The 12,589-nt window shown below is 39.3% G+C and overlaps 1 protein-coding gene across 5 annotated transcripts in view; it reads right to left on the bottom strand.

The window, feature by feature from the left end:
- The window catches only part of csmd3b (CUB and Sushi multiple domains 3b), a 326,622-nt gene that overhangs the window by 128,378 nt on the left and 185,655 nt on the right, over positions 1-12,589 (bottom strand). For all 5 annotated transcript variants that reach the window (XM_027286357.1, XM_019254824.2, XM_027286358.1 and 2 more), the window contains exon 6: positions 3,727-3,839. In XM_027286357.1, the coding sequence (XP_027142158.1) occupies positions 3,727-3,839 (113 nt within the window). The remainder of the gene's footprint in view (positions 1-3,726; positions 3,840-12,589) is intronic.

Raw genomic sequence — 12,589 nt, 5'->3', positions numbered from 1 at the left:
AGATTATTATCAATTCAGAGTTTCGTCATTTGGGCGGCAGCACAAGGTGGAGGTTTTCATGAGCTGTGTGGCTGACCTATCACACACACACACACACACACACACACACACACACACACACACACACACACACACACACACACACACACACACACACTCTGACCCTGCCATTGTATTTTCGTTGTTCATTTTAGTCTCTCAGAGAGAAATTTGGAATTGTTTTCAGTGTTTTCCACTAAACTAAACTAATCCTGCCTGAGGGGTTTGCCATTACAATTTATTCTCCTGGAGACAAGTAGACTTTAATAGACCAGAACAACATATGGCTTGCAGGGGAGAATTACAGTCAAAGTACAAGTGTAAAAAAAAAAAAAAAAAGGGGAATATCATTGAATAGAACTGTTTATAATAAAGTGGAGTTGATGAACATCCTAAGAATGCTAATTAAAGAGAAAGTAAGTCTGAAGGGGGTACACCATAATAAATGCAGCAGAACAGAGCACAATAAAACTATACTGGATACAAAGTGAATAAAATATAAAATAATATAATCTTCTAAGGTTAATGATTACACCAAACACTTTAAAGAACTGCACATGCAAATGAATATGTTAAGTCTTAAGAATAAGTTTCCTTTTTTCCTCGTTTCATTGGTGTGTAGGTTCCACAAGATATGAACTCAGGAGGAGATCCATCAATCATCTTGTACTATCAGTAGTGGTATTGGCGACATTGCAGTCATAATATTGATAGTATGACTATATTGATTTGTCCTGATCTGCTGTTTTCACTGTTGACACACATTTCTTAACTTACAATGAGGGTATGAATGAAGGTGGTAGATAATGAACTAAATTCACGTGCATTTCTTAATGAAATCCACAGATGATAAAATCAAACTGCATTCAAAGAATACGTTCATGTAGTGACAGACGTTGTCCTACAATATTAATTTGCAATATTTTTAGGAGAGTGAAGATTCTCATTAGCTGTAACCTTTTCAGCCACCCAAGCTGCCCTTCTGCTAATGTGCAAGAACCAACAAAGTAATGCAGATGACTGACAGCTGACAGGATTTTCGCCAATCAATCACAAGCTTGTTAGGAACTCCACTAATTAATCAACTAACCTATCGCACTGACACCCCTCATTAACATGTTGATTAACCTTTTAAACTAATTAGGATCAATTAAGATCAATTACACCCATTAAAAGCAAATCTCAGGGGGAGTGGTCAGGTTGTCTGTCAATCAAGGAGAATGTCTGAAAGAACCAGAAGCAGAGATGTGGAGAGAGGGTGGTTATGGGTAAGGGAAGAAAATTGGTGAGGAAAGACAGATGAGAGGAGGAAGAGGGAAGAAAAAACTAAAGGAGGGTCAAAGATGTTAAAAGAAAGGAAAGATATGTTGGGGAGAAAAAATGAGGTTTAATAATGACTTTTTAAAACTCTTTTCTAAAATGGACAATAAGCTGTATGTATGTGTACATTAAGAATACTTCATATTCCATCCAAATCTGTGCCTGTTATTTTGTTTGGCATTTTGCCTTTACTAGATAGTTCACAGTGACTCAAAACAGAGCGACACATGTGCCTGCCACACAAGCAACATTTGCAGTGAGGTGTCATCTGGGGTTATATTCAATTTAATAAACTCATCATAACCACAAATTAGGAAATTATGCACAGTTAATATAAAATCACCACTGAATTAATTGCAGTTTCAATTGTTTAATTGGCTTAATTGACCACAGTCCTGCAAGTAGCACTTAGGTCCACTACAGTAAGATGCAGAGGGTCATGAAGAAAGCCTTTTTCAGATCTAAATATGTGATGTCAGTCATCTCAATGAGCACTCAGCGTCCATTAAAGAGCCTGAATCTAAATATAAAACATACTAACTGAACTCTGTCATGTTTTCAAAATTACAAAATGCAATGTCACAGCATGCATATGCACATATATAGATTAGGGCTGTCAATTTAACACGTTCATTTTAATTAAATCATTATAGGACAAATAACTGCGTCCACTAGTGGAATTAGGAAAATTTAGCCCACTTTTCAGCACAGTAGATGGCGATAAGACTCCTTAAACGCTCGTTGCCATCTGCCATTAAATAAAAGAAGAAGAATCAGGCTGCGTGGAAATCCCTCCGCCCACACCTGCTTTGTAAACATGATGGAGGCAGATGAGAAGCGCAACACCTTATGCTGGCTTTAGCAGTCAGCCTCGCCAAGCTACACTTGACCTTGTCGTGTTAAAAGTAGCACCACCATAGTCACTGAGAAACTTTTCTTATGTTTTTGTGTTTTTCTAATGTTTGAATTACTGTTAAAGAGAAACAACAGTGTTAAACAGCGTGTATGTAAATTGCACAGTTGTGTGTGGGCAGAAATAGACACGACACTAAACATCTAAAATATTTCTCTCTTGACAAGAGAACATTGCATTCAAAGACGTGACAGAAATGAAATGTCTTCTGTCTTTTTGAAAACACTGCATGTAAACATTAACATGACGTGTCCAAGTACTGGCAAACTATGCAAAGGTTTCAGGACAGCACATGGCGGCAGTCTCTGGTGGCATTTTGGATGGGTGCACACCTTATTTTTCTTGCCCGACTCTGCTTGGTATTTTGGTGACTTGCTGTGAACTTGAGTGTGCTGAAGTGAGAGGCGAGGCACAGTAGGGAGCGTGTCAGTAATAATCAGGTGTCACAGTGCAATTTTGGTGTCAAGCATGACCGTGATTTACGCTTGTGCTGCCCGCCTACTCAGTCCAGGTTACTGGCGCATGGAGGAAGGTACACAGTACTGTTTCCATGACTTTAGTTTACACTGGTTTAACTTTACAACAATAAACACTAAATTTAGTTTAAAGAGGATTAGAGGAGCTGATTGGTTGACCATAAAACATCTACTAATAGTGTATTTTAATCTCATTTGGTTTACAACTGTCGTGAAGTTGCACCACAAGCCCCTGTCCATGTGTACCTTTTGAGGTTGAATGGACTTGATGCACCATGCACTACAGATTTATAAAAAAGGGCCAACAGTGTTTAAAGTACACATCCTTTTTTTTGATAGAACAAGAGGTGATCTGAGACTAAAACAAAACATGGTAGAGTATGAAAACAAGTGAAGTGTCAAATATAACCCCTATCTGTTGGAGTGTAGCTGTTCCACATATTCAGCTCTCATTATCTCTGTTGGAAGACATAGACGTTGCCAAATGAATTTTCTGATGTTTTCCACCAGTTTGGGTTTGTGTCAAAGAAATCTTACCATACGCCTATGAGCAGTTACCCAGAGAAAAAGAAAGTAAAATAGAGAGAAAGGGAGATGCAGAAAGATGGGGGCAGTGAGAGAAACTGTTGTAGAGAAGAAACGGGAAGACTGCAGTCAACGAGCATAATTAAAAGGAGTTAGAGGCAAGATGATGGGGAAAAACTGTCAGTGAAAAGGAAAAAAGCAGAAACAGAAAAACAAAAAGGCAAAACAAGAAAAGAAAAAGGCAAAAAAGCTAAAACAGAATTTCGAAAATACCCGTCATTAAAAAACACAAAGACATCTGTAGATGCCTAAGTAAATATTTTAAAGATATATATATATATATATATATATATATATATACACACACATACATATACATATCTGTTTGTGCGTGTGTGTGTATACATTAAGATGCTTTTCTCCGTTGATGTAATCACATCTTACCCATCTTACCTTGATAATGTGCACTGAAACCACGGTAACGGTGGTTGCCATCAGTCACAAAATGAAGTCGGAGCCAGTTCTTGTTGCTAACGATGGGAGAAGGGACATTACTGCCTGACAACCTGAAAACAAAGATAGAAAGAAAATTTGTAAGAAACAGAAAAAAAGTCCTGTCACACACACACACACACACACACACACACACACACACACACACACACACACACACACACACACACACACACACACACACACATCTGCCTTTGCCCTTTTATTCAATCTAATCTAACAATAGGTACTTGAGGATCAGGCAGAATGAACAAGTGTGCAAATGTGTCCCCATTCTGAAAGTCTGACATTTGGCTTGTTTAAAGATAGTGAAGTGAAGAACATATATGAGTACATACATACATACTTGTGGGAGCAGAGAAGACATATAACAACGCATAAAACCGTGAAGCCATTCTGTAACAGAATAAAGCCAAGGTCTGTAAAACAAGGTAGTCAAGCTGTAAAAATGTCACTGTGAGAGACACTAAAAATCAGCCTGAGGGTTAGTTTAGTTTACTTAAGAATTCTTTTTCCTTTCCCCATCTTGCTTGTGTACCCTCTGTGTGTGTTTAATGACACAGCCTGGATTACATACAGTGTCAGGGCTTCACCGCCCAGACAACCAGTCTGTTTCTGCAGCTCTACTGAAGTATTTGAGGATTATGCTGCATGCTCAAGGGTGCCTCAACCAGTCTTAATGAAGTTGGAAATAGTATTTCTTACACATCGTTCTCGTAAATATTGCCAGATCTGGCCAGCTGGTTAGGGGATTTGACCCAGCAATTCTGATCAGACTGAGCTCAATTATCATGCCAGCTTCTCAAGCTACAGACAGACGGTGTTGGTTTGGACTACATTATTGTGATTATTATTATTATTCCCAATATGGGACTATACTGGACTATTTACCAATAATATTCCAAATCAGTATATGCAAATGCAACAAGTTTTCAAACAACTACTGGACTGTCAGACTGCAATATACCACCGTATATTAGTTTTTTTTTTTGCATTAAAGCTCACTCATGAACTAATGCTTTGATGGTGCACAGCACTGGTAGATAGGGCCCAATTTGCAACTCGTTCATCAAGTGGGAAGGAGAAGATGGTTGTGGTTGGCAAAGTAAAGAGTGTTAGATCACTGTTAGCGGTCTTAGAAGAGGTGACTGCTTTCCAGTGGACACTTGAAAAACACCCTTGTCCCTGGATAACTATGAATATCTGTAAGTCAGATGCAATCTCGGCTGGCAATAATCTCCATCCATACATCAGTATTTTGACATATGGTGCTTTCATTTTGTAGCGTAACAGGTGCCGTTTCTCTCCCATTAAACTTTCATACTGTAATATCACCTTGGCTGTTACATTTAAGACACAGGTACACACACGTGTTAACAGTGTAGAGTATGAAGTGGACTGCCCTCTCATGTCCACTTGTCTCCTTCTACAAACCCCTGCTGTTAACCTTCACAGTACATTAATATCACCATACACACACATAAATGCATGCTCACATGCCGAACACACACACACGCACATGGATTCTGACATTATAGTGTATATACTACTGTCCAACACCCGTGCCCTCTAATAACAGTGGTTTAAAGTGGAGCACAAGAATGCTGAGGAGGTGTTTTAGAAGGTGTGTCTTTGTGTGTTGGTTTGCATGTGTGTGAGACAGAGAGAGGGTCACCTTGTGCCCTAGATCAGTAGGATTCTCTGATGCCTGCTATTAGTCACACACACACACACACACACACACACACACACACACACACACACACACACACACACACACACACACACACACACACACACACACACACAAGTTAGTTTCAAAGACCCAGATAGATTTACATAGTAAATACAGCAGCGACAAAATACAATAACACAACTGTGAATGTAGGTGAACAACATGAACAAATATGACATAGTAGGCACCTACGTCATGGAACGTTTTTTTCATGCACTCTAAGGAAAAGTAACACTGTCATAGCAGCATACATCCCATACACTTAATCTGTTGCGATCAGTCATTGAAATTGTGAAAAACAGTGAAGATTTTATTTTTGTGGTTTCATTCTGCATTCATTTGTCTTTTTTATATATTATTATGTAAGACAAACAAATCTATTTTTGTGTATTATTGCTTGGATAAATACATGAAGTATCTAAAGAATAACTAAATAAATGATACATACCTACCTCAGTATACATTTCTATTTATAGTACAGTATGCTGTGTTTGAAATGAGGATAAATAATCTAATATACATTTTAAATTGTTGTAAGAGATGTTATTATGTTACTATACTTAGTCTGGTAAATTATTAGATACTTGTCTGCCTCTACTGTGCACAGACCGTAAAAGATTATAATGCATACTTAATATTAATTAACAACAGGCAAAGAAACAAAATGAGCACCAGCTCTCAAGGGATCCACAAGTACCTATATATGCATTGACCTTTTCCAATGAGAACTCTGCCTCATCCTAAATACTGTAACAGACAGGTTGTGTCAAACACACAATGTGCACAATGCACCAGTCCTTCAGGGAATGTACGCTGTATCTTAAGGTAACAGGGGTCACTTTAAAAAGATCTTGCTCTTTCAGCCTCTCTATATAAATGTGTAATCTTTCCATACTTTATTTATTCACACTCTGTGTGTCTAACATGACCATGACAATTACATGTCCTATTATAATTTGATGCGAGCTAAAAGTAAAGAAAGACTGCATGTATCATGTCTTGATACAGTTACGGGTTTAGCTATAGTTCTGTTTGAGGTTGACCTTTCTGCTCCCCTCTTTCGTCTCTACAAACCTCTAACAGCTTCCCTTTCTTTCATCTTCTCCCTCTCGCTTCTTCATCACTCCTCCATGTTTCTTCATATGTATGCATCTCTCTCACATACACATAATAGTCATGTTTACAGATCTTAAATCACTTTCTCCTATGACATCATTACCCAGAGTGCATCATTAGGAGTAGAGTGTGTGCATATTCTATCTGTTCTGATATTAAAATAAGAATTAAATCATAAATCTATACAGAGAGCCTGTGTGTGTGTGGTGTTAAAATATTAAACTACATGCTCAGGACGCACTTAACAACTCTGAGCTGCAGAATGAAGGTATAATTAGAAAATCCTCTCTTGCAGCAGTAGCTGGAAGGTTAGAGAAACAAGCTGGCGACTAAAAAGGTCACTAGTCTGGATCCCCACAGCAGCTGGGAGCACCTCCTCCTCGCTTTTTGTCTCAGCAAGTGCTGTTGAGATGTAGCACAGCCTCTGTGTAGGTCCCAGGCATGAATGTACATGAAGGACCATGTGTTCTTGGCAACTACTTACATGGATAATTAAAGCTTAAAATGAAGCTTCAAGCAGAAAATCTAATACTTCCAAAAAAACATCATCTTCTGTACTGCTGAGAAGCTAGTAGAATTTTCCCCATGTGGACAATTTGTAATGCATTATTAAATCATTCATCTATGCTGATGGCTTCTGTCTGTGACTGGTAAGTGTTCTCCCAAGATATCTGCTATAAAAGCACTTCAGAGCTGCCTGGAGGTATTATAGATCATCTTTGAATGGGCTTCAATGATTTTTTTTTTCAATACCCTGGTCTGAAAGGGTGTCTTACTCAATGACTTGACAGTGACAGAGGCGTAAAATACATTGGTACATTGGGTGAAGCCAGACTTGCTGCTAAGGGCTACTGGTCGCATGCCAAACACTGCAACATAGTTTTGAGGCGGATGGCCAGAAGGTGACATTGTTTATCTAATAATGGTCCAGTCTGAACCTCGTCAAACCAGGAAATATTGATCATCAAATATTGTTATGGAAAAAGGAAATGACGTCGAAATTTGATTGGCAATTTATTTAGCTGTGAAATTGTTGCAATCTGACTTTCATACTATAACCATATTTTCACCCGACTCCACGTACAAGGACTAGTATTACTCAAGGGCCATTTCTTAAACAGGGCTTTCGGCCAGAAAGTCAGGTGACATATGAGGGGTGGCAAAGTCTACATTGGGAGGGCGCAGTGGATGAATGGGTCAAACACAGGACCTTCACCCAGGAACCTGGGGTTTGTGTCCCATGTGAAACCAAAAGTCAGCACTTACTTACTATTTTTAGAGTTAGTTGAGTTATTTTGAGTTTTAAGGATGCATGGAGCTGCTGAATGCACACTGTGTACACAAACTTTAGCAGAATAGCTGAATAGGTCCGTTCCTGATAACGATATATTATATCGTTGTTAGAACGCCCAGGAAGGACGTCCAAGTAACATCCCGGACGTTGACACAACTGTTGGAACTATTTTTGACCTATAAAGTCTTGATCGGACGTTTGAACAACAACTGTTCAACATCTCACCGGTTCCTAAGAAGAGGCAAATTCCTCGAGAACCTTGGTTCTCCACTGTTGTGGATGTAATCGTACAGACGGAATTTCTGCAACATATTAAAGAATTAGATAAATTTAAAAAAAACAAACAAACAAACAAAAAAACAGAAAAGGTATGGGTGAGATAATCCCTTATTCAAAACAAGTGTCATGAAATATACATGAAATATAGTAAACTGGTGTTCTTCTCTGGATAATCATAGAAAATTACTTGCTCTAGTGACATCACCCTCTTGCATAACAACGTTGTATAACACACATGAGATCCTAATGCAGTACTGTCTTTTGGGAGAGAATGTTTTATAATGTTTAAAACCTCAGGAGGCCGTCAGCAATCAGCCATCAAATGGAAATGCCTATTAAAACTATTGTTATCTGAAAATCAGATATTACCGGGTAAATATACTCAGCGTAGGGAAGTTTCATATTTAACTACAACTCAGTGAAGTGGAAAAAATAAATACTGAGATGGTGAGTGCGTGTGTGACCATTTGTGTGTGTGTGCTTACAGGAGAGAGAATATCAAGCGGAGAGTTGCCAGAGGGAGCAAGAGAACATAATTGATTAAATACACTAGACCAAAAGAGCATCTCCCCCTCTCTCCATCTCTCTGTCTACCATCCTACCATCCATCCTCTGTGCCTCTCCTCCTCCACAGAAATGCAAACCTGCTGTTCCACTGGCAGTATTGGAATGAGGGAGAGGGAGGAAATAAAGAAGCATGGGTTGGAAGGAGGGTGGAAGGAGGCGAAGATCGATGGAGGTGCGAGCATACATGGAGGGAAGCAGGGAGGGGGTGAGGAAGACACAGAGTCTGACAGAGGTACATTGGTTTGTTTGTTACCTTGTTAATTATTCATTTTAGCATTTAAGCAGAAAGTAATCATGAAACACAAAGCCAGTGTTACTAGAGAGTGGATTTTAGTGCAGGTAATTTATGAATAAGACATTTAACTCAAAAAGGTAATTTTCTGCCATGTTGAGCACATGACAGGAAATATTATATTATAATCAAATGAAGTTTTAGAAATTGTAGCAGTTCACTAATTTGCTGTGATTGTACACGTTTAACAGAATGCAAAAAAATAGAAAAATCAGCAGAGCAGCAGTGCATTGGTTCCTGTTCATATAGCAACATTCACACATTTTAGATTAGGTGTTGACGCTGCTTCATATCTCAGCTCGGTGAAAATGTGTCGATCTTTTGTTTTGTCATCCATGTTCTTATACTATGATGATATTTGGAGTGTGATCTGCAGATTGTGATAGCACCTCTCACATATTTAACAACTTCAAATTGCGTCGCGATCACAGTTGTACTCAACTCTGTAAGAAATGTAAGATAATAGTAAATAATCTGTTGACTTCATTGTAGAGGAGTGTGTGTCAGTTTGGAGGCGTTACCTCATGTTTTGTCTTATGTAAGAAGCTCTCACAACTTCCAATTTTTTCACAGCACTATGCTGTGACTCCAAACACCTGAATAGAAATGTATTTGAAATGAATAGCACCTTTTTTCATTCTATTTATTTGATCTACACTTTGGTAGAAAATATATTCAGAGTCAACGTCTAACATTTCATGCAGTCCAGCTCTTATATGAACTGTTGCATTGTTCACTGCTTTTTTTAGTATGTAAGTGAAGAAGCAGACAGGAAATGTGAATTGGAAAGGAGCAGTATGACAACATTCAAGACAGACAGAAAAGACAGATGGATACTGGATAATTTGATATTTGTCTAGAGGACTATACATGTGAAGAGTTCACCGCTGTGTGATGAATGGCTTTTTCAGACACATGCAGAATCCTGTCATCGATGGTCATGTGTGTTAGAGCCAACACTAACTTTTGTGTGTTCAAGAATGTCTGTGTGTCTACTTGTGTGTGTGGCAATTCGTAAGACGGTGGGGGAATGCTACTTAATCAGGCAATCTGTCTTAATAGCCTCCTCTAATTAAGACAGGAGGGAACTGCCACACACATACACCTGCAAACACACACGTGAATGCAGAGATAGCGAAAAAAAATTCTCATTCATACGCATGCATGCACACAGATAAATGAGCACACACACACACACACACACACACACACACACACTGCACTGCAGGAGTGTTGGGCTGAATGTAGTCTAGGTGGAGCCATCATCAATCAGTATACAGAGACAGAGAAGTCCTCGCTGTGTGTGTCTGTGTGTGTGCATGCGTCTCTTTAGATACATTGTGTATGTATGTGTTGGAGCTTGTTGTTTATACGTGTGTGTATGTGTTCGTGCTTGTGGGAGCGTGCCTGCTGTGTCACTCTCCATCAATCTCAAGTGGGCAGAGAGTAATCAGTGTTCACAACAGGACCCTGCTCTGTCTCTCCCTCCCCTCCCTTTATCTCATCTAAATTTCTCTCCTCTTTCTTGCTCGCCTCCTCATAGAACAGCAAGGTGGTTTTAAAACAGGCTTGTTGACATGGACAGCTGAGGGCTGAAACAAAACATGAGTGGGTGGCTGCGGACCATATTGGGAGAAATAAAAAAAACACTCTGATGTTCATAATTTATAAATTGAGCAAGTACTGTAGGCATTACCTTTGAGACCATTATAGTTACAAAATCACTTGTACACTCTTGCAGCTGGCTATCATAGCTTGCATTAGATCCCTGAGCTGCAAATGAGCTTTTCCAACTTTGGTTTGGAAGAAAATGACAGGCCCGCTCAGAGCCCTGACCTCAACCCATCAAACACCCTTTTGGATGAAGTAGAATGCCATCAGCAAGCCAGGCCTTATCTCCCAGCATCAGTGTCCATCCCCTCTAATGCTCTTCTTGCTCAATGGGAGAAAATCCCTGTAGAGACTTCCCAAAAGCTTGCAGAAAGCCTGAAACCAGAACAATGAAGGGTGTTATGATTGTGCATAAGAGCACATAGTTTTGGAATGAAATTAACATTTGGGTGTCCACGGGTGCATATCTGAAAAAACCTTCTTAAAATCACGTGGATGGCCTAAAACATTCACTATGACGTTCTAAAAAAACAGAATGAGCATAGCGATATAAATTCAGCTCTGATTGAACTACTTTAAAGAGTTGCTAACAATTTTACTGCTAAATAAATAAAACCTAAACTAAACAATAGACTTTTCCAGGCTGAAACAGCTGAGTTTTGTTTATTATAGAAGGAAGTACCCTGTGTAAAAGATTTTGTACCATCTGTTGGGCAATTTATGCTTGTGATGGTGTAGAGCAAGCAGGTTACAAATCTCACAAGCTTCTTCTATTCTTGATGTGCAGGAAAACACAGTCCCAGCCAAACACACGGATACTGTGTTACACCAAGTATAAAGAAATACTGGCTTTGGCTGGTTACACAGTGCTAAACCAGACTATGATACTGTATTTTGAAGTGTTAACATACTGGTGTCAGTCTTCTACCTGAACCCTAATTGACCCATGGCAAAAACTTTGGCCTCCAACTAGTCTAAATAAAATATCAAAATTATATTTTTTTAAGGTATTTTTGAACCTTTATTGTGTAGTAGCACCTGAAGAGTGGCAGGAAGGCGGAGAGAGAGAGAGGGGTAACATGCAGTAAATGGCCACAGGTCGGATTCTAACATAGGCTACTGTGGTGAGGACTGAGCTTCTGTTGATGAGGTGCACACTATCTACTGAGCTAACTGGCGGTCAGGACAGGTTTGTTTTAAACAAAACTTATATTGGTAATAATTATCATAGTTAGTTCCTTCTTTTAAGAATGACTGAAGAGCATACACTGGTTGATAAAGCCAGTGAATACTCCATAATAGAGTTAACAGCCATTACTTCCCTCTACAGTTTTCTCTCTAGTGTCTCGTTCTTCTCATGTCTTCCAGCGTTCTTCCCTTCCTCACACTCTCTTACTCCAGGGTTTACTCCCCGTCACTCTGTCTGTTCACTCCTTTATTTTAGCCCAGTCTCTACCCAGAAGCCATTGCAATTCTGGGCGTCTCCCTGCCTCTTCTCCAACCATCTTTCCTCTGTGTGCGTGTGTGTGTGTGTGTGTGTGTGTGTGTGTGTGTGTGTGTGTGTGTGTGTGTGTGTGTGTGTGTGTGTGTGTGTAGCCTGCGGGACAGCACAGTAATCAGAGCAGAGACAGGGAATGGGAGAGAAAGTGGGAGAGAAGGGGGACAGAGACAAGGAGAGGGAGCTGGTGTTATTATTATTACATTACATTATATTATAATTTCAGCACCGTAGCTACAGATTATTCAATACACTACGCTTTCCAAGCACATATACAACGACATAACCAGAAACACAGACAGAAACACATGCATACACACACACACACACACACACACACACACACACACACACTGAGTTTAGTTCAGGGAATGACAATGACAGCGTATTTATGATGGTAGAATTAATTTG

This window comes from Larimichthys crocea, chromosome XIII, assembly GCF_000972845.2.
Source record: "Larimichthys crocea isolate SSNF chromosome XIII, L_crocea_2.0, whole genome shotgun sequence".
Taxonomy (NCBI): Eukaryota; Metazoa; Chordata; class Actinopteri; family Sciaenidae; genus Larimichthys; species Larimichthys crocea.
This window is presented reverse-complemented; position numbering and strand designations above follow the sequence as displayed.